The sequence below is a fragment of the Amblyomma maculatum genome, chromosome 8 (assembly GCF_055883805.1).
Source record: "Amblyomma maculatum isolate TAMU_Amacu chromosome 8, ASM5588380v1, whole genome shotgun sequence".
In the NCBI taxonomy this organism is placed as follows: domain Eukaryota; kingdom Metazoa; phylum Arthropoda; class Arachnida; order Ixodida; family Ixodidae; genus Amblyomma; species Amblyomma maculatum.
In genome coordinates, this window is record NC_139351.1 from 81,858,356 (window position 1) to 81,880,631 (window position 22,276).

At 42.5% G+C, this 22,276-nt stretch overlaps 1 protein-coding gene across 1 annotated transcript; it reads left to right on the plus strand.

Moving 5' to 3' along the window:
- The first annotated feature begins 2,685 nt into the window (after window positions 1–2,685).
- On the plus strand, window positions 2,686–22,070 carry LOC146181624 (uncharacterized). Its single transcript, XM_084575818.1, has 3 exons — window positions 2,686–5,118; window positions 10,801–17,105; window positions 19,517–22,070. The coding sequence occupies exons 2-3, from the start codon at window positions 16,433–16,435 to the stop codon at window positions 20,221–20,223; spliced, it is 1,380 nt and encodes a 459-aa protein (XP_084431944.1). The 5' UTR covers window positions 2,686–5,118; window positions 10,801–16,432; the 3' UTR covers window positions 20,224–22,070.
- Window positions 22,071–22,276: the final 206 nt, after the last annotated feature.

The following is a 22,276-nucleotide window of genomic DNA, read 5'->3' on the forward strand; positions in this document are numbered from 1 at the left end:
ACGAGGTGTGAGTGCATTACCAAGTGACAAAAGCAAACTAAGCTGTGTCTGCTTAATTTGTCATGTTAGTCAGCCCCTAACTTCAAGAAACAAACATGAAAATATGGGCAAAAGGCTGTGTTGTTAGAGCAATGAAGGCTTTAAGGCACATATAATACTGCTAAGGTTGCAGAGTGCATCATGTATCACCATCATGTAAGGTTAGGGCTGTAGTGTAGTGAGAAACTTATAACCAAAGATGCTGCATATGTATGGTGAGCTCGAATTTGATATATCATCCTAAATGCGCCAGAATATGCGAGGCGTATAGGGTTTTATTTTGTTCTAAAGTTCAGCAAACTCCCTCAACGTCTGTGGTGCTGCTATGCCGCGTGTTAATGGCAGTTACCTGCTTTGTGTGCACAAGCTGCTTTCCTGGGTGTTGGTATTGGACACATTTTTTTTGCTCACATTGGACTCCCATGGTGCCACAGTTTTCTAAATTTCACGTGCTGGGTGACTGCTCGTTTAAATGCTGCCAAGAACTGCCATCAACACTCAGGAGGCTTGGCTCATGCTGCAAAGTGTTTGGGAGAAGTTTTGTTTCTACAATGGGGCCGAGTGAAAACATAGTGGGACACCGGGGTTACGTTTGTATTTGTCTTACCTGATAGTTTTGTACAGCTGTCTTGAAACTGATGGGGTATTTTCTGGACACTTTCGAACTTTTTTTTTAATTCTTTTTCGTTGTAGTAAACCTTCTAATTCAACCTCTGCGTTACATTTGAGTAAATATGGTAGTTTGCCTTGTGTGTTATTAAGTTTCTGTTTGAAATATGCAGAATTGTTTATTTGAATGTTAGATTTGCGCAAAAGTTTATAAAATATTGCTGAGTCATCTTAGTGTTGCCTGTGAAAATTTGATAAGGAAACTTTGTTAGCTTGACACAGGAATGAGGGTATTTGTGCAGTCTTGCATGATGTAACAGTTTTTCAGAGTGGTGCATTAGTGACTTTCTGAACCATTGCATTTCTCTCAGAGAATCAGATCACAGATACAGCTGTGATTTGCTCCAAAATGATGAACAAATTTATGAGTGATTTCTGTATGATTTTTGTAGTTCAAAACCTTTTGAGTTGTGAATGCAGATTGTCCTTGTACTTTGTGCGTAACTCCAGCACAGTGTGACATATTACGAATAGGAGCAGTTCTCATCTTAGTGTGTTTATGAGGCAGCAAAGAAGCACTACTACTAATGGTGTTTAGTGAAACAGGCATGCACAAGTTTCGTATTTTTTCGGTACGGAAAGATAAAATGCAAAAATTTGATGGTTATTACACGTAGCAATGCGGATTGTCAATGATAACCTGGGCCTTTTTGGGCTTTTGAAAGTGCGGTATTCATCATGCATGAATATGTGACTGTTCTGTTGCTGCTTTGGTAAGGTTAGGGCGAAGCATAGACTATTCGTGAAGTGGTCACATGACAGTGCATGCATTGACTGGCAACTGTAGCTGCAGGATTAAGTGCGGTTACTGTGCTGTAGGTTGCGCTCAAGTAGCTGCGGTGCCAACAACGATGGGGGAGGAGGTGACGCTCCGGCATTCGGCTGAATAAGCATCCGACGGCGGGATATAGACATTGCACTTAGGGCGATACAACATGGTGAGACGTCAGAAGGGAGCCTGAAAAATAAAGGGCTTTTGTTGCCTATACACCGAATGTGGCGGTCATTACCTCGGCATATTGCACGCACACACTACATGGTGGCAGCGCACGAATGAACCCTGAAAGCAGCACCAACAGAGGGTCCGCATTTCAGACTGAGATGGCCACATCCCACTTCCAGTGCAAGCTTCCTGAGGAATTCAGCTTCACAAGCCCAAGTATGTGGCCGCAATGAAAACGCTGTTTTGAACGTTTTCGAGACATCAGCGGCCTTTTCTCATCTGTTTCGGTTGCAACTGCCAAGCAATGGCAGTGAAAAAAAAAAAAAAAAAAACAGCCATATAATCATTTGTTTGAATTCACTACAATGCTAAAGCCAGCCTGTGTCATGAATGTGAATTACACCAAGTGATGAGTCTCCAATTATACCGCTGTTTTTTCATGCTGTGCATAGTCTAGATTTGATCGTAACATCACAGCCATCTCTTGGCTGCTGAAATGAAAATGATGAGAAAAAGTAAGTTGGATTATAAATTATTTAGTAGTCATAGTCAAAAACCATGTGGTGATCCATATACAGAAATGTCTTGCACTTCATTAAAAGAAGAAAAGTTGTGTTCTCATTGGAAGCATCATCAGGGAAAAGGTCGGCCCTTCATGGTTACCCATTGGTTCCTGAGAAGCAATGTCACCAGATCGGATAATTATGGCTGTGGCTAGTATAACTGTGGCTAAAGGTAGTACGTCGGACGGGCTCGATCAATGGTCTTAAAGGTACGTCCGACGAACCTGGTGCGTTTTTCTTCGGGATACGTCGGACGGACCCGATCAGGTGTTTACGTCGTCAGGAAAGCCGGACGGATCCTGGAGGGGTACGGCGGACGGACCCAACGCATTTTTCTCCGACATTAGCCTTGGGATTCGTCGGGAAAGCCGGACGGATCCGAGTCCGAGATCCCCAGATGTGGTTGTAGCAACAACATGGTAGCCATATGTAGCCAAATCGAAGTTGGTATGAAGTGTGCGATATATATATGTGCGAGGTGCAAGAAGCATCTACTGCATACTGCATGCGAGAAATGTGAAATTGCAAAGAATAGTACAGTGGCAAGAATAGTGCCTAGAATGGGTGATATACTACGTGATGGCATGATGATAGGTTTACGTGAGTTGGACCGCGGCAGGGTGGCAAGCACGACCAGAGTGCAAGCGCATGTAATCGCGGTGTTGACGGCCAGCCCGCGGCCCGCACGCCCGCTCATTTGGTCCTCGTTATGTGGATTAACGTTTCCGACAATCGTTATGTAGTTTTGATTCTTCAAAGTTTCCTCATTTCCATCTGTGATGAGATGCGTCACGTAACGCATCGCTTTCTGCTCGCATTGAGGTTTGGTGCTGCAAGTTCTACGTAGTACATATACAAGCGGCGCTGAAAAAGCTGGGTACCGCCGGCGTGTCTCTAGCCCAAGCCCGTCATTCGTGTTTGTTGTACAACTGGAGGTGTGGTTTGTGCTTACCGTGAGATGCTGTGATGTACGGATTACGTCCTACGAGAGTGCTGTGTGAGACTACGAAGAGTGCTGTGATGAGTGCGCCGATGTCTGGACGGACATCACTGTGTCCGTTTATGATCGGCGATATTGCACGTGCATGTCAGTGTTTATTAAGTGCAGTGGTAATTTATTTACACGCGCTGTACAACAATCAAACGAAAATAAGTCATCGGCAATTTGTTAGACTGCACTGCAGAGCTCAGAACTCGGAAAATGGGAATGCACATGATGCAGTTTTCGCATGTTCGAGTGGACCGAAAAAAAGTACCCAGCCCACACCGCCGATATGGGCATTACTACAGGTGAAATGGTTCAGGTTTCTGCAAAATAGCTGCCTGGCACAGCACCTTCCTAAATGTTCAGGCTTTGTACTTTTGTTGAAGGCCTCTTTATCATTAATAAAGGAACGAATATGCTTTATGTGTTAATGACTAGTGCTTTTTCAACATATTATGTTCATTTTTTTTTTTTCGTTTTTCCTTAGTTTCCTTTGTTTTTCATGCTAGACAAACACAAATGGTACACTTTTAAACTTGTCAGTCCAAAGCTGAACATAAATATCTGCCATGCATGTGACAGCTTTAATGCTAGAAAGGTTGACGTGTATAGCAATGTATGTACACGATCCGACATCTTAGCGGCACGTTCGGCTACTTGCCCCAAGGTCGTGATGTTTAATGCCAGTAATGGCAGTCGCACTTTGGTGCAGGTGAAATGCAAATGCTTCTGTTTCCTGCAAAATGTTAACGCAAAGTACAATGCCCAGGCAGTCAAATTAGTCTGGAGCTCTCCACTACAGTATTCTTCATAGCTGCATATGTCACTTAGGAATGTAAAACCCTACATGCCACAGGTAGGATGCGTTGTTTTTTAGATTTTGTAACCTCTCATCTATGTCTTGCAACATTTGGCTAATTTTAGTTCTCAGATAGCTGTTAAAGATGAAACCGAAGCAGTTCTTGGCATGGATTCCTGCTTGGATTAATTTGCTAATTGCAGTTCTTTGAAACTTGCATCAATGCTGGACAGTTCAAATAGCAGGCAGTTGAATTACAGAAATGATGTGGATCATGCGTTTCAGTTCTGACAAATGGAAAGTAACGGTCCCCTCCATGCATGCATAGGTGCCTTTAAACAGTAAACCCTGCTCGTTGCCACCGAAAGCAGAGAGAGAGCGTCGAAATATCAAGGAATTGCATTTATCACCACGGAAACAGGCGACAAAAAGGAAGTAAAGGCGTTCATAGCAATCCCCGAACGGAGAGGTAAAGGAGTGATCCACAACGTTCAGCTAAGCATCTCAGATGAAGATATTATCCAAGACTTGACGATCCCACTTGTCTTCGAAGAACGTGTACCAAGGACAATCAAGCTTTTTGGCTTTTATGAAAGATGTCTTTTGTACAAGAAAAGATACGAAGTGTGCTACCAGTGCGGCGAGCTCGGACACAGGGCAGACGTCTGCCCAAACCCCAGTGCAATCCGAAGGTGCAGAAACTGCGGAGAGAGAGACTCCAAGAAGGATCACAACTGCAAAGAAATTCAATGCATCCTATGCGGCAAGGAGCACCCGCTAGAGGACAAGAAATGCAGGCTCAGCTATGTTTCGGAACCTATATCAGGTCAAGAAAAATTACTGGGAGAAGAAGACGCTGGAAGAAGCACTTGATAGCCAAGAAGAACACGAAATATTACTGATCCTCAAGACCCCCTTACAGAAAAGAAGACCGAGAAGCAAAAGCAAATCCTCATTCCCACCCCTCTCTGCCTCCTCCCCGTCCCCTGTTCGCAGGTGCCGCTCGAGGTCGACATCCACAGGAAGGGCAGCAGACCATGCGAACTATCTGGGTGACAAGGCCAAGCTAGCGCCGGACGATCCATGGGGCCTTAAGAAAAAAGCAGAAGCCGACAAAAAGGTGAGCTTTGACAGAAGGGATTCCCAGCCTACACAGTATACTCAAAAACTAGAGAGAGAAAATCGTGAACTCAGAGGTACAGTCAAAGAGCTCAAAGACGTCATTCAGTCACTCAAGCAGGAGATGCAAACACTCAGACAGGAAATCCACACTCCTAAAAACACTGCAGTACCCACTGTCATTCCTCTAAAAGAAAATGATTCCTCCTCCATGCCCAAACACTCCCCTAGAACACCAAACGACAATGTGGAGAAGACAAGCTCCAACCAACCTCCACCCACCAAGCAAACTGGGTGTAGCGAATCGCGCAGCTTTGCTTACAGTCTGATATGCTGCCGCATAGGGTAAATAAGCTTGATAATATACTGTCGCTCCAGCGATACGTCCTAGACAAAATTACATTTAAAAAGCAGTTGTAAAACACCATACGACAATATGGACCGAACGAGATTCACCCATTGTAGCAGACGACAGCGCAGCTGGCGCTCCGGAGCAGCCGCCTGCAGCTCCGGAGCGTCTGCTAGCGACAGCACCGGTGGTTCATAGTCGTCTGCGACTGTGCACGGTCAGTTTATCGTGCTGTGAATGATCTCGCAAGTCGTCAGACTTGCATTACTTGCAAGAGAATGTAGTGTGTCATACAACAGGACGTCGGGGCGTCATACAAGACGTTCATCAAAAAATGAGAAGGGTTCAACTCTACTGAACTGAGCAAAATGTTGCAGTAATTGTTGTGTTTACATGTACTTCTATGGGTCGCCCTCTCAACCCGCACCCTCATACGTTTCGCGGTGTTTTAAAAATACTTGGCCTCGGTAATGAGATTTCATACTTTCACGATTTGTTCTAGGATGTTCATAGTTGCTCTGTGCTAAATAACGACAGCATATATGCCCTGTAAAATGAGAAAACTGCTTTGAAACCTTTCGGTTCCATGTATTTCAAAGGGCGCTAACACTACTTTTCACCCCCAGTCGGCCCAGCCTGGCGACAGAAGCGCCACCGCATCATGCTTACATCACAGATCGGTGTTGGTCTATACGTAACAGACAGTAAGCTGATTGGTCTGTAATAAGGTCCTTAGCGTCCCCTTTCTTATGAATGAGGATAATGTTTGCATTCTTCCATGGTTCCGGTACCGTCGATGACACCAGACACTACGTATACAGGGTGGCCAGTTTTTCTAGCAAAATATCCCCCCATCCTTCAACAAAAAATTAAAGCGGTGGCTTCATACCGACTCCATGCATTCGGATGCAGACGTCGGGAATTCCTACTACCCAGCATAGGCCTAGTGGGCGCGTTTTAGCACTGTTTTCATGTCGCCCTTTGGGCAGGGCAAGTCTCCAATCGGAGGCCACGCTAGTGGAGGCTAAGGTTTTACACTGGTTCCTCATAGACTGACCAACTCTGAAGAAATTTACTCGCGAAAGCGGTTTGGACTCAGGCTTGGGGACCGCTTCGGCAGGGCTGACAGAGCACTGCAGCATCTTGAAAACAGCATAGATATAGACGCAGTTGCATCTTTAGTTTATAAAAAAAACGCCATGTCAAATACATAGTAGCCCGGCCTGCATGCGCTTGTTGAGGGTAAGTCTTCTTTGGAAATTACCCTGCTCAGTCTCCTTTTCGGCATTTGTTATTGCGCTATTCGTTTTTTCGGCGAATAGCGCAGTAACAAATGCCTGCAGCTCGTGCACGTTTTGGTGTAGTATATACTACCCGGCCACAAAAAGGTTAGACGTGGTATTCCGTGTGCGTATGATCTTAATTGAACGCAGCTAGAAAACCGCAATGTGAGTTCCATTCATCTGCAGTACTGCCCGTGCATATTTTCTTACAGAAAAGGACACAAAACCTTCTGCGAAGGTAGTTGCAGTTACCTTGAGCGGTAGCTCCAGCACGATATTGCCGAAACAGGCCCATAGTTGTGAAGTAGCTTTTCTCTGTTTTCACTTTTCTAGATTTCAATGAGTGACTCTTCATCAACGGTCCTAGAAATCGAGTGAACATCGTTAGGAACCAGACAAAGTCAAGCAGCACTATTTCTCAGAATATTAATATTTTTTTGTGAAGGTCATTAAGATTATGATGAACAAATTAACCACGTACACTAAGCTCTGATTGAGCAAGATATTTAATTATGGTATATATGGTACAATAAATTTAATGTCCGTGAGTGAAATTGGCTATGAGGGATGAAAAGTAAGTACAATAAGATTGCGCGCGTTTGAATAAAAATCTTAGCGGTGCGAACTAAGTGATTCTTACAAAGGACTGGAAGATTGAGTTCTTCTCATTCAGTGAAATACTGTGACTTAAATTGCTAGTACATTGAGCTAGAAATATGATTTCTAGTTCAGTATAGTTGCCGGTAATATTGTACTTTAGAGTGAAGGTGTTTGGAGCAGTAGAAAACCTACCCATCAAAATAGTCATGTGAAAAACACACAATCATTCATATCATCGTCCTTGCATGCGCTAACAATAGGCCCGGAAGTTGGGCAGTGTTCACTATACATTAGTTTTTCTTATACATTGGGATTTCTCATTTTCATTTAATTTAATCAGTCACTGCAGTCCAACGTTGCTACATTCGCCCACCGTAGCCGCACGCTGTTGAGCCCACGGAGAAGGAAGCCAATGCAGCGCTCTTTGCCAGGTAATTCCAGCAGTAATCGGCTAGTAAACTGCTGAACTACTCTCCAGGCATAGACCAAACTAATTCTATGCACAAGCAAAGCTTACGGTTCAGAATATTTGCACACGCGAACTGGTTTCGAAGGTGGCGTCGCTCGGCGCAGTGTAGGCACGCTGCGTTTTTGCCTAACGTGAGTGTGACGTATTTCCGTGCGTGGCAGCAGGTGAAATGTGTGTGGGGTCGGCTGCTGCCACGGGCATGACTCCAACCTCGGCCTTTTGCCTACGCCCCTTGTCGCCGCCGATCGCAGCGCCACCTTTGGTTACAAACATGACGTTTGCCTATATAACAGAGTCCACATCACGAATAACACGGGATAAACATTCCAACACATAGAAGAAAAAAGATTTTCTTATTTAGGCAAGTTGGATGCTAGAATTGGATGTAGGGGCTATCGCACGAGGAAGTGTTCACCTACCTTCTGTATGCGTCTTCTATGTGTACTAGCCGCTATGTCCGAAGCGCGATTGTAATAAACTTACTAATAATATTGTATATGCTAAGGGCCGTGATTGATGCTCTCTGTTGTCTCTATTGCTGGATTAGCGATGGTAGGTATGCTGTTCACATCTTTTTTCCTTTGGTCATGACTGTATTTCATGTGCAATATTTTTATTTTAAATTTTGTACTATGAGTGTACTTTTGATCTATGCAAAGCACTCCTCTCTTAGCCATGCATAGGACTGATGGTGCTGTTAAATTAAATATTACTGCTTAAATAGTACATAATAACAAATCAAGATGGGAGAAAAGTGTGACAAAATATTCTGAGCAGAGGAGGGCGCTGTTAAAGTACTGGCAGAAGCAAATGCTTGGTCAAGAAATTTCTGGCATGCCAGTTTAGTTAAAGCTATTGTGCTCATGCACGTTTAAGAGCTATGGATTGCAGGGATTTTAAATATGCCTCCTTATTATCAATTAACTCTTGAGGCAAGTTATTTGCTTAATCACGCACAAAGAGACTGCTCCTGGCAACTATTCCACAGTAACCTGTGTGATCAAGGACAGGAAAAAAGAAAAATCTACAGATTCTTCTGCAACGATATTTTCTTGAAGCACTCATGGCCGCTCTCCACAGAAAGAAACGCCTGTTTATTTTGCATAAATATATGTTTGAGTAACCGAAGATTCCTAATGTAATACGCTCTTATTCAATGGAATTTTTCATAGCATAGATATCTTTTCTTCGGGAAGGGGGCGCTCTAACTCGGCTGCGGGAGGTGGTTAGTTCGAAACCCACCGCCGGACACCCACCGGTAAAAATGGGTACAAGCGTCCCCCGGCCTGGCGCTCGGCTTTTCCAGGGGTGTGCGTTTGGGAAGCGGTGGCCTTGTGGTAGAGCATCCGCCTCGCATTCGGGAGGTACCGGGTTCGATCCCTGGTGCCGCCGGGTACCCACCGGTTATAAAATGGGTACAAGCTATCTCCCGGCCTGGTGCTCGGCTCCTCTGGGGTGAAATGCTTGGGAAAAGGGGTCACGGCCCAAATAGTTGCGCCGATGTGGCAGTGATTCGTTCCGCCATCGGACAACCATAAGTCCGCCTTGCGCGGCAACAGCCCATTATGTGGCCCTCACCCCATTATGTGGCCCATTATGTGGCTTCAATCAACTGCAGAGCAGTTGATTGAAGATCCTTCTCGAGTGGCCCTTATGAAGCTTCATATGTCCAGACGTTGGCGGTAACATTAAAACGAAATGATACAAGAGTGCTCACGGATAGCTGAGAAATCCCAAGCTAGCCATTTTTATTGCCTGTGTCGTTGAATGCCGAGAGGCGCACGCAGCCAAAGTTACTTGGACAAACCACCGAGTGCAGGTGATTAAACTCGGTCTACAAATCAGCTTTCTTTCATTCGCTATTAAAAAATGTGCTTTTAAACCACTTTAATGATTTTAGCGTCGGGATTTCTTCATTTCCATGAGAAGCAGTACACAGCTAGCCAAAGCCTGGCCTGGGCCTGCACCTTCAAATCCGTATCTGAGCCAGGCCCGCAACTTGAAGCCCAGCCCGGACCCGGCAAAACAGCAAATTTCAGGCCCGGTCTGCGGGCCGTGTTGGGCCCGGGCTTTCGGCCTGGCCCGAGCTCATGCGATGCTCTACTTTGTCCTGTAGCTGCTAGAAGGTCATCGGCTAGCCCACGCTGACATTGTGTGTTGGTTTATAGGAAAATAAATGCAGAGTATCTGGCATAGTTTTTTTTTTTATACCTGAGGAACATAGCAACAGGATAGTTAAGCGGGCGAGTTGGTGATACATCATCCAAAAAACAGCGCGAACAAACGGGGACGAAAGGAAGAAACCACAGGAAAAAGCGCTGACTCTCAACTAAAGTTTAATCGCAGGAAGCACGTTTATTTAAGAAGCAATAAAACACCAAAACCAGAACGCACGTGTTACTATGTGATATCCAGATATGCAACCTCACAGTCACGCATGAACAGGGAAGGTTTGCTGACACTCAATCTTTCTTTCTTAGCCATATTATACGCCTTGATGATTTCCCTGGTCAACTGGTCGGGTGTTTGCAAAAAATGTCAGTAAAATGCAAGGGCGGATAAGCGTGCTTCCTGCGTTAAACTTTAGTTGAGAGTCAGCGCTTGTTCCTGTGGTTTCTTCCTTTCGTCCCCGTTTGTTCGCGATGTATTTTGGAGAACATAGCAAGTTTGTCCTCCTGCTCCTTGAAGGTCAAATTGAAGGTTGTGTTACAACCTACAGCAACCATGAGTTAGCAATGAAGATTTGTGACAAGAAGTATAGTTTAGCTTTTGTACATTGAAATTGTTTCTCTGGTTTCTTGTAAAGACTAAATGTGTTCAGTTGTTATTTGCCAGCCTCAAATCATTAGAGGCCTTTGTTGCCCTTTCTTTGCTTCTTCTTTATGTTGCCTTTCCTTGTGACAGTGGCTACAGGCCTACTGCAAAGCTTATTTGTCCTTTTGTTCTTATGCCAAAAGTATGTTTTTCTGTTTCTTTTCGCAGGCATCGGAATTGGTGTTGACTGGACAAGAGTGCAAATTTACAGAACAACTTTCCAAAAGGACTGCTGCTAGATGACACATATCCTCGGCTCATATCCTTGCAAATCCAGCGGCCTGATCGCCAGGTGGCTGTGCTGGAAATGAGACATGGCAGAACCCTTTTGCATTAAGCCAACGGCCAGATTGCAAGGGTTTGAGCACAAATTAATGTAAAAGATGCAATTCCAGGCATTCTTTGGGAGCACAGAACATGTTGGAAAATTTGTGGTCACAACATAGATCGCAGTGAGAGTTGAAATATTTGCTTTGTTTAAATTCAAAGAAGAAGGAATAAGGAGCCAATTTCTTTATTCCTTAACTTTTTGATGGTCATCCCGAAATTAAGGTCACCAGTTCTTTTGTGAATGAAAAGAAATGTTTACTTGAAGCAATTTACAAATCACTTAAATGTAAGGTGATTCCTCTACGTTTACACACAATTGTCGTCGTGGTATATGCATTTTTGCAGACGCTGGGGCAGTTTTTGTATGCCCATATCATACAAGCTTGCCGCCATGCCATTGAGGTAGCGTTTGACCGCATCTTTCACTTTGTCTTGATGAGTGAAGTGCTTTCCAGCAAGATGTCCTTTTAGCTTTGGAAACAAGTGGTAGTCACTCGGTGTCATGTCCAGACTGTAGGGTGGGTGGCTGATGACCTCCCATCCAAATTGTTTTTAGCCTTTTCTCTGAGCATAATAAATGTTCACTTTTAAATAATTGCGGTCATATTATAATCAGAGCACAATAATAATGGTCTGTTAATCACGTTATGTAACATGACTACAACAAATGCAAAATTTTGTCGCCACCTTTTTGAAATTGGTGAGCACCAAAAGCCCAGCAGTTGTATTGGTGAACTGTACATCTTGTTAATGCATGCGTCAACTTACCTTCATGCACTCTAACTATAAGTGCTGCCCAATTTAGCTTTTCATTTTCTGTACTAAGTATTATTGTTTGCATGTCTACATGACGTGAATGTATTTTGCGATAATCAACTCTATCTATTCTAGTATCGCTTTTTGTTCATCTAGTAACGCCTGTGTGTTGGATGTGTCTGGGCCTGGATTTATTTGTGTATCAACTCTAAGAAGCGGTACACATGTGCACAGGGCATGAGTGCACTCAACATTTTAAAAAAGACTATGTGCAAGGTAGCACCAACAAACAGCAAAAAATAATTTTGAACTGAGCATAGAAAGGCTTTCCAGAAAACCGCAGGTGTACATGGCTGTTTTATAACTAAATGAAAAGCACCAAGCTTCTTGGATTATTAAAGTCAGCTATGTATGTATGTATGTATAACTTTATTGAGATGCCGGCAAACGACGGTTTAATGTGTCATGACACTGGCCAACCCTCGACCCGGGGTTATGCCCTACTCTGCATTACCTTATTTTGGTTGGTCTGTGGTGGGCCGTGAAGCTTGTGCTTTTCGAGCGCACCCTGGGCCTGCTGGACGGCCCTTAGTTGAATGTCCTTGTCTGTACTTTGCACAGCACTTTAAAGTTCGGGGCACAGTCCCACATGATGTGCCATTGGTCCACCTGACCCACTTGACATACACTGCACATATCAGGGCGAGGAGTGACCCGGTTTGTATTTGCCTTAGGATGACCGCCTCCTCCCGACTAGGTGCCGGGTGAGGTGGCAGCATTGTCCGTTGAGCTAGGCAGTAACACTTAGTCACTTCCTCGTAACTGGTCATTCGGTCCTTTGTTTCGAACCACCACTTGGAACGGTCACTCTCGGGGGCACGCAAGGTAAGTGCTCCCGCCGCTGAATGGGCCGTCTCGTTGTTATTCGGTGAGGATGCACACTCTCCCGCTATAAAAGGCATCTGGTGAAACCATTCCTTGATTAATGGCACTTTTGTCACCACCAGATATGCTTTAATAACTGACCTGTGCTGCCTTTTCATAGGACATACACATCTTACACATGGCCTTACTCATAAACCAAGAAAAGCCTGTTTGTGAATTGTGCGGCCAAGGGCTGATAGTAACTGTACTTTATCTGATTTGAGAGCTTTTGGAATGAGAAAAAAGTGTGTCTTAGTAATTTTACCAGACACATTCTTTTCCATCTAACTTACTCCTAGGAGAGAATGCAACAATAAATTTGTTGTGCTTTGTTAGGGTCGTACATAAAGTATTTTTTCAGTAAATTGATAACAGAATTTAAACACCAACCTTCCGCAAAGTACTTGATTTTCCAACCCTGTTTTCGGCATGTGGTAGCCCCTTGCCCACATATGGGTCATAAAACCAAAACATGCATACGGAATTCGCTGGCAGCTTCTTTGTTTTCCTGTTGCTTTGGCTAATTTTGCTATGCTCTGTTTTGCAGGCAACAGGTATTGAGCGGACAGAACACAACTTGCCCAATGAACAACGTATTGAAGCATCTGCTATCAACCTGTGTGCCTGATGATCAGACTGCGTGCAGAGTTATATTGATGCCTTCTGAGCTGGCCGAAAAAGGACTAAGATACCATTTTGCATCATTGCACTTTTGGCATATACAATAATCATTTTTGAATATGTGCAGTGTGTTCTTCATGTTCAGTAGGAATTTTTCACCTTAGGTAAAATTATTTGCTTTGAGCATAGTTAATGATTCAAGCACATTAGCAATGCTGCTCATGACATTGATTCTTTGTACTGACAGTATTTTGCAAGCTATTACTGCTAATCCAAGCCAAGAAGTGAAAGGTCTCATGCAAAGAAAACTTCAATACTACATCTGGCAACTTCCACTGGTCTAGTGGCTTCAAGTTCAAAGCATAGGAAAAAGCATGTCCAGTGATTTCAGTGCTGGGGTTTATGGTTCTACATTGAATGCTTCAAGGAGATTCCTTACCTGCCTCATGGCACCGATGTCTCTTCCTTAATGATGTTTCTTTATTATGCTCAAAGAGAGCTAAAGAAAGTGAGGTGTTTGAGGGTTGGGAGTGTTTAAGATGGTGGTGACGGCAACTACTGTTGCAGCTTTTATTGTGTGAGGGCAGGTACATTATATGCATTTTAATGGAAGCATAGTATTTTACTGATACCTCAGGCATGTTCGGTTCTCCTTTTCCTGTGCTGAAGGCTTTCTCTTGAAGCATTTCCTCCTTATGTAAAAGGTCGCTCCCAAAGATGAAGAAAAAGGTCTATAAGGTCTAAAGCTCGAGTGATTGTTTCTATGAGAGCTTCTGTGTGACATCATAACATGTTGTAGAATAATGGCACTGTACAAAACATTTATTGTCTTTAGAATTGTACTGTTAAAGCCATAATATTTCCAGAGTTGCAATGGAGGCTGTAGAGGAAAAGCAATCATAAATGAGTAGCTGCATCCTTGATTCATTTTTCAAGATGCCATGACTTGTACTGTTATGTCTACATGCTTTTTAAATGTCTTGCTGTAATGCTTTAGCCCTGTGACAAAGTCTTTTTGTTTCTATTTTTTGTTTATTTCACCTGCCAATTTCTGATAACAGTCGCTCTTTGCCATTTCTTGCTTTTCTGCCTGATATACTGAGGTGTTTTGATATGTAGTGATTGCCTGCTATTGAATGAATCTAGACGTGGTGTGGATTTTTTCGCAGTTGATATATATGGCAGAGGCAAAAAAACGTCCTAGCCTGTGGCGATGTCTCTTGATCATGCCTGCCTTTAATATTGGCGGCATGCCCAGTCAGGCATGGTAAGATGTACCTTGAGGTTTGGAATGGTGAAATTTTGTTCTGTCATTTTAAAAGCAGAATCTGGACTGAACAGACACTTTTGCTTCCATAGCTGCTGCGATCATTCAAAAGCATGAGAAGGCATGCCTTGAGTGCTTATAATGGCCACAGGCACACAGCCTCACATTACCTCAGGCACCTCTGTTCCTTTACATGATACTTTTAGCTATATGTGTCCAGTATTCTGGTTCCTTGTGGTTGGTTAAAAGCAACTAATATTTTCTTTACGTGTGTAAAGTTGCTAACTCTGTCAAGTTTTCAAGATATTTGTTACATTGTTCATTTAGCTTGCACCTCGAATTATCACATTCCAGTTTCAGGCATTGGTTCATGGCTGGAGACGTTTTGCCGTATGAAATGTGGTAGCATTGATGTGAGGCTTTCTTTTTTTAGCCTCTGTCAGCAACACAAAGCTTCTATGTAGTTTAGAAATTATATTTTCACTGGGACCAAGGACATATAGACTGAATGATTTTCGGATGTGTTTAAATTCCTTGTGAAACTGTTTAAAAAAACGTAATTGTCCCCAAGTTTTGTAGAGGCCCATTGCTAAAATACCTAGCTGCCACTAGTTATTTAAGTCTGCATAGAATTGAGTCTCGGTCATAAAGCCGGTAATTATGCTTATGCACAGATCGATGCTATAACACTACGGAGCTCTAACAGGTGCAGTCAGTTTTTGTTTATAATCATGGCCTGTCCTCAAGCCCAACCCACAACACCTGGATATTGAAATGTGATGCAGAGCATAAAAATGTGAATTATTTTCTATTTGGCTCACATAGTACTTAATATATTGCACACTTGAAGTAATAGTCCTAGCAATGTCTGCAAGCCAAATCGCGAGCTACTGACAATGCAGGAGCCCTGAGTAGATTTTCAAAAGATAGCCCTTGTGGAAAAACAGCATGAAAATTATCTGGTCATAACGCTGCAGTCACAGATAGATTGTGTGGAAGTTTTCTCTAGGTCTGCTGCATGGGCCTAGGTACTTGTGGATTTTGCTGCCCTTGAATGGCGAAAGATTATATATACTCCACAACAGCTTTTCTTGGCAGCGCTTTGAAAGTTATCGGGCCAAAATGCATAATCTCCCGACACAGCTGAATATAGTCCCTAGGTTAACATTAGTAGCTGCACCTTAAACAAACAAAAATCATAAAGCTTGTTTTTTTCATCACATCTTCAACATAGCTCCAATAGTGAAGTATTTTTGTTTTTTTCCTGGGTCCACGTCTGTCTCAGGTCTTTGAAACACCCATTGTGGAAGAAAGTGGCGTCTACTTTTTGTCTTTTGTCGTGTGCTTTTTTTAAAGCCATATCTCTTTTTTTTTTGCCGAAGATCTAAGTGAGATTATTGAACAGATGGTTGTCAAAAAGAGATAAAGGAGCTTGTGTGCAGCCTGTCATCTGGCTTAAAGAGTAGTCAGCCTCAGCTTTCCATCTCATCTGCATGCTATTAAGTCAGAAGTCTCACCGGAACGACCGTGCCATCTCCCGTGTGCTCTGAAATCTTCAAAGCTTAGTTGGGTAAAGACGTCGTCTGAACTTTTGTTAAAAAAAGAAAAAGACTGGAAGATGCAGCTTCAAGAGTATGACACTTTCACTCTTGCCACTATGAGAAGAAAATACCTATTGAATTTGGCTGTTGTTGCAAAAGCTGAGTTATGGCTTATTTATTGGCTGACATTTTCAATAAACTTTGGACAGAGAGGAATACAGGTCCAATACAGTTCTGTGCCGTTCTTGTATTCGTTTTGTACTGTTACAAAAATTAAGAAAATCAATTTACCTCAAACTAGCTGCCACAACTGGTGAGATAGATTTTCGTGTGCATTCTTTTCTTGCTAATACCAAATGAAATGTTGCAGTGTTCTCACCTCTTAATGAAAGCATTTGGAATTTCACGTGCAGATCCAGTTGCCATCATGTACAGCACACATCATGGAGAAAATTCACGAGATCAAAAACATCTGATGAGCCACTGCATGGATACTTCCTCTACCGGCTCTCATCAGGGCATACCCTTGGGCAACGAGCTGCACAAGTGTAGTCAATGCAACAAGAGCTTCAGCTTCAAATCACTGTTCGATAATCACCTCTGCACCCACACGGACGAGCATCCATTCCATTGTGACTACGGTGATAGCAAGTTTATACACAAGAGCGACCAGAAGATACACATCACGACTCACATGGGCAAGCTTCTATTCCATTGTAACTATTGCACTAGCAAGTTTTATCATAAAGGCCACCTGAATGCTCACCTCAGGACTCACACGGGTGAACGTCCGTATCTTTGTCATTACTGTCAAAGGAGATTTGCAAAAAAAAGTGTGCTGGTGTTGCACATGCGTATCCACACAGGTGAAAAACCATATCAGTGCCAGCTGTGCCCATTTGCCTTTGCGAGGAAATCGGATCTCCTGAGACATGTGAGATCCCACAAAGGTGAAAAGCCATTTCATTGTGACTTGTGCCCAAAGGCATTTACAGAAATGCGCAGTTTAAAAAAGCACAAACAGAGAGAACATTAAGGGAACAGCACTCTTCTTTGAAGCCCTCAAATGGTTTGCTAGTTATCCTGTTCTTTGCGAACTAGCAACATACAAACTACTATACAAGTTCAGCAACTTGACCTACATCAAAGATTTTCAATTTGTAGAATTTTTTCATCGCCACTGACAAATTTAAAAAGGTATTTGCATAATATCAGACAACACGTCACAGACCGCCTTCTACATGTTTTTCAAAATGTAGGAGACTATTGAGCCCTCAAACTTCCATTTTAAATTATATCATGACATTTTTATTTGGAATGTCCTATGATACACTACTCTTAACAATGACCTATTATTTATTGCGGATGCAACTTGTATTTCAGTGGATGCTTCCCTTGAGAGTTTCAGAGAAGCTAAGGAGGTTGTAGCATTTTTTTAAATTTTTTTTTTTGCATTTTGATTTTACATTTTAAATCTGGAAATATCACATGTCTAGTCGTAGGCATGACAATGGAAGAGACATGCTCGTTTCATGCTTTCTACTCATTATGGTCCGTGTTAACAGGGATGAAAAAATCACGCCATGAAAATATTTTTACTTAATTTGGACCCTTTGCAAGAAACCTGTTGCTGTAAATGGAATTAGCAAAAAAATCTTGAGTCTTCAGTTTTCAATATTACCATTCCTCAAAGAACTGACCCTGTGTTGGATTTGAATTTCATATTTTTTGGTGATGTTATGATGTTGCGATAAACTCTAATTGGCCCGTCTCATTCGCATCAGCTGCTGTGTAGATACATAATGGGTTGTTAGGCTTGTGGACACTGCAGCAAATTATGCTTGCATTGCTGTGGGTGACGAAACATTGTATTCTTCTAAGCTTCTTGCTGATGTGTTCATTTCAATGTGCTGTGCCGAATATATTTTATCCATCCTTATCCTTCATTCTTTGTCTGTTTTCTATGTCATTGCTTAGGTCATTTTAGTTTATTTTGTGTATTTTGTAGTTAATTGCAACATGTTGGTTTTGTGATTCTCATTTTCATCACTTTTGTTCTGTGTGTAAATTAAAACCAATGCTGTCTTCTCTAAGTTAGTCCATAGGCTAAGCTCCCTATATTCCTCACAGCCAAACGTTTTGCTCATAAAAAACATGACTGCCTCTGCCAATGAGCAATTTTCTGCTGTCGTTTGTCGGCGCCGCATCTCAGAATAAAACTATTATTTGCTGTGGAATTCTATTAATGGCACAACAGTGCACAGGAAATGTTTTGTTTGGGAATAAATTTTGCACATTTGTTTTTCTATATCACCATATGTTTACTTAGGCATGCCATTTTATTTTTCAATCTCTTAACGAGGAGGAAAAGTCTGAGCAAACTAAATGATATGATGCCGACTTTTCTATTTTTGCATCATGCTTGCTTGTGCACATTTAGCACTAATATAATATGCACATGCCCCTTTGTAGCCATTTTTTCATTGGCGCCCCACCGAGGTGGTGCAGTGGTTGTGGCTGTTGACTGCTTTGACCAAAGATGAGAGATTGAATCCCGGTCACAGGGTGCTTTTCCATTCCGGCGAAAAGCAGGGCGCCCATGTGCTGTGCAATTTTTCACGAACTGCAAGTGTATCTGTAATAAAATCAACCCTTGGTCTTCCTGTGTTTTCTCTGCGTCGTAAATATTTTCGCTTGCCTTTTTCACCGAATTTATTATACTAATCTTATTCTCAAAGATCAGTTATTTCTTCCTCCTTCTTGTATATCCTCACGCATTAAACACAGCCTCAAGGTAGGGATCCCTCACTGCCAAACCATACTTTGTTTGAATTCATTTATTCCTCGAACTGCGAATGACTGGAACCACCTCCCTGCCATCACCGATGTTGAAAATTTTAAGAAGACTAAAAAAAGAGATAAAGGAGCTTGTGTGCAGCGTGTCATCTGGCTTAAAGAGTAGTCAGCCTCAGCTTTTCATCTCATCTGCATGCCATTAAGTTGGCAACCTCACCGGAGCGACCGTGCCATCTCCCGTGTGCTCTGAAATCTTCAAAGCTTAGTAGGGTAAAGACGTCGTCTGAACTTTCGTTAAAAAAAGAAAAAGACTGGAAGATGCAGCTTCAAGAGTATGACACTTTCACTCTTGCCACTATGAGGTGAAAAAACCTATTGAATTTGGCTGTTGTTGCAAAAGCTGAGTTGTGGCTTATTGGCTGACATTTCCAATAAACTTTGGACAGAGAGGAATACAGGTCCAATACAGTTCTGTGCCATTCTTGTATTCGTTTTGTACTGTTACAAAAATTAAGAAAATCAATTTACCTCAAACTAGCTGCCACACTGGTGAGATAGATTTTCGTGTGCATTCTTTTCTTGCTAATACCAAATGAAATGTTGCAGTGTTCTCACCTCTTAATGTAAACATTTGGAATTTCACGTGCAGATCCAGTTGCCATAATGTACAGCACATTTTATGGAGAAAATTCACGAGATCAAAATCATCTGATGAGCCACTGCATGGATACTTCCCCTACCGGCTCTCACCAGCGCATACCCTTGGGCAACGAGCTGCACAAGTGTAGTCAATGCAACAAGAGCTTCAGCTTCAAATCACTGTTCGATAATCACCTCTGCACCCACACGGACGAGCATCCATTCCGTTGTGACTACGGTGATAGCAAGTTTTTACACAAGAGCGACCAGAAGGTGCACATCACGACTCACATGGGCAAGCGTCCATTCCATTGTGACTATTGCACTAGGAAGTTTTATCATAAAGGCCGCCTGAATGCCCACCTCAGGACTCACACGGGAGAGCGTCCATTTCATTGTGACCAATGTAGCTGTAAATTTGCTGCAAAATATAATCTGCTTGACCACATGAAGACTCACACGGGTGAACGTCCGTATCTTTGTCATTACTGTCAAAAGAGATTTGCAAAAAAATGTGTGCTGGTGTTGCACATGCGTACCCACACAGGTGAAAAACCATATCAGTGCCAGCTGTGCCCATTTGCCTTTGCGAGGAAAGCGGATCTCCTGAGACATGTGAGATCCCACAAGGGTGAAAAGCCATTTCATTGCGACTTGTGCCCAAAGGCATTTACAGAAATGCGCAGTTTAAAAAAGCACAAGGAGAGAGAACATTAGGGGAACAGCAGTCTTCTGTGAAGCCCTCAAATGGTTTGCTAGTTATCCTGTTCTTTGCGAACCAGCAACATACAAACTAATATACAAGTTTAGCAACTTAACCTACATCAAAGGTTTTCAATTTGTAGAATTTTTTCATTGCCACTGTCAAATTTAAACGTGTGACGAAGTCTTTTTGTTTCTATTTTTTGTGTATTTCACCTACCAATTTTTGATAACAGTCGCTCTTTACCATTTCTTGCTTTTCTGCCTGATATACTGAGGTGTTTTGATATGTAGTGATCGCCTGCTATTAAATGAATCTAGATGTGGTGCGGATGTTTTTGCCGTTGATATATATGGCAGAGGCAAAAAAACGTCCTAGACTCTGGCGATGTCTCTTGATCATGCCTGTCTTTAATATTGGCGGTGTGCCCAGTCAGGCATGGTTGTATTCTTCTAAGCTCTTTGCTGATGTGTTCATTTCAATGTGCTGTTCCGAATATATTTTATCCATTTTTATCCTTCATTCTTTGTCTGTTTTCCATGTCAATGCTTAGGTCATTTTAGTTTATTTTGTGTATTTTGTAGTTAATTGCAACATGTTGGTCTTGTGATTCTCATTTTCATCACTTTTGTTCTGTGTGTAATTTAAAACCAATGCTGTCTTCTCTAAGTTAGTCCATAGGCTAAGCTCCCCATATTCCTTTTGGTCATAAAAACATGGCTGCCTCTGCCAATTAGAAATTTTCTGCGATCCTTTGTCGCCGCTGCATCTCACAATAAAGCTATTATTTGCAGTGAAATTTTATTGATGGCACAACAGTGCACAGGAAATGTTTTGTTTGGGAACGAATTTTGCACGTTTGGTTTTCTATATCACCATATGTTTACTTAGGCATGCCATTTCATTTTTCAATCTCTTAATGAGGAGGAAAAGTCTGAGCAAACTAAATGAAATGATGCCGAATTTCTATTTTTGCATCATGCTTGCTTGTGCACATTTAGCACTAATATAATATGCACATGCCCCTTTGTAGCCATTTTTTCATTGGCGCCCCATCGAGGTGGTGCAGTGGTTGTGGCTGTTGACTGCTTTCACCAAAGATGAGAGTTTGAATCCCGGTCACAGGGTGCTTTTCCATTCTGGCGAAAAGCAGGGCGCCCATGTGCTGTGCAATTTTTCACGAACTGCAATCGTATCTGCAATAAAATCAAACCGTGGTCTTACTGTGCTTTCTCTGCGTCGTAAATATTTTCGCTTGTCTTTTTCACCGAATTAATTATACTAATCTTATTCTCAAAGATCAGTTATTTCTTCCTCCTTTTTGTATATCCTCGTGCATTAAACACAGCCTCAAGGTAGGGATCCCGCACTGCCGAACCATACTTTGTTTGAATTCATTGATTCCTCGAACTGTGAATGACTGGAACCACGTCACTGCCATCACCGATGTCGAAAATTTTAAGAAGGCTACGGCTGATTTTTTATGCCCCTTCTCTCTGTAATGCCTCCGGGACTTGAGAGTATTGAAAATAAAATAAATAAATTACAGTTTACGGTAAAGAACTGCAGGTGGTCAAAATTTCCGCAGTCTTCCACTGGGTCATCTCTCATAGCCCGAGACAGCTTGAAACATTAAACCCCATAAATTAAAGTTTTCCTCTGGCCACAATATTTCAAGTGGATGATGCTTTATTTTGGCCGACCTTTCAAAAAACTGGCACAGACCCGTCTCATTTTGCCTTGAGGTGCAAAACCTGTTGAGCCATTACAAAAGGTGTATTTTTAAGAATTTCAAACTTCATGGCCCCAAATGAAATCTTTGGTTTCTAGCAGTCGTTAATGAAAAGGCATTATAAACGTGGCAAATTGGTTTTGTAGCTTGCTGGTAGTTTCATCTAGTTGCACTAGAAAAATAGTGCAGGCCTTGCTGTGGGGGCACTTATCTGATTACGTAATATCGCAGCCAGCTGTGGAATTTGTATCAGCTTGGCTTGCAGACTACAAAGAAGGGCTGTGTACAAAGTGTGACTCTCTGTGTGAGTTGGGCTGCAGGCATTGCAGCTCCTC

Bases quoted from the DNA above. Each gene is read 5' to 3' on its own strand.
- LOC146181624 (XM_084575818.1), top strand. From the start codon at position 16,433: ATGTTGCAGTGTTCTCACCTCTTAATGAAAGCATTTGGAATTTCACGT. The intron at 17,106-19,516 runs AAGGGAACAGCA...TTTCACGTGCAG, and splicing joins GCACAAACAGAGAGAACATT to ATCCAGTTGCCATAATGTAC.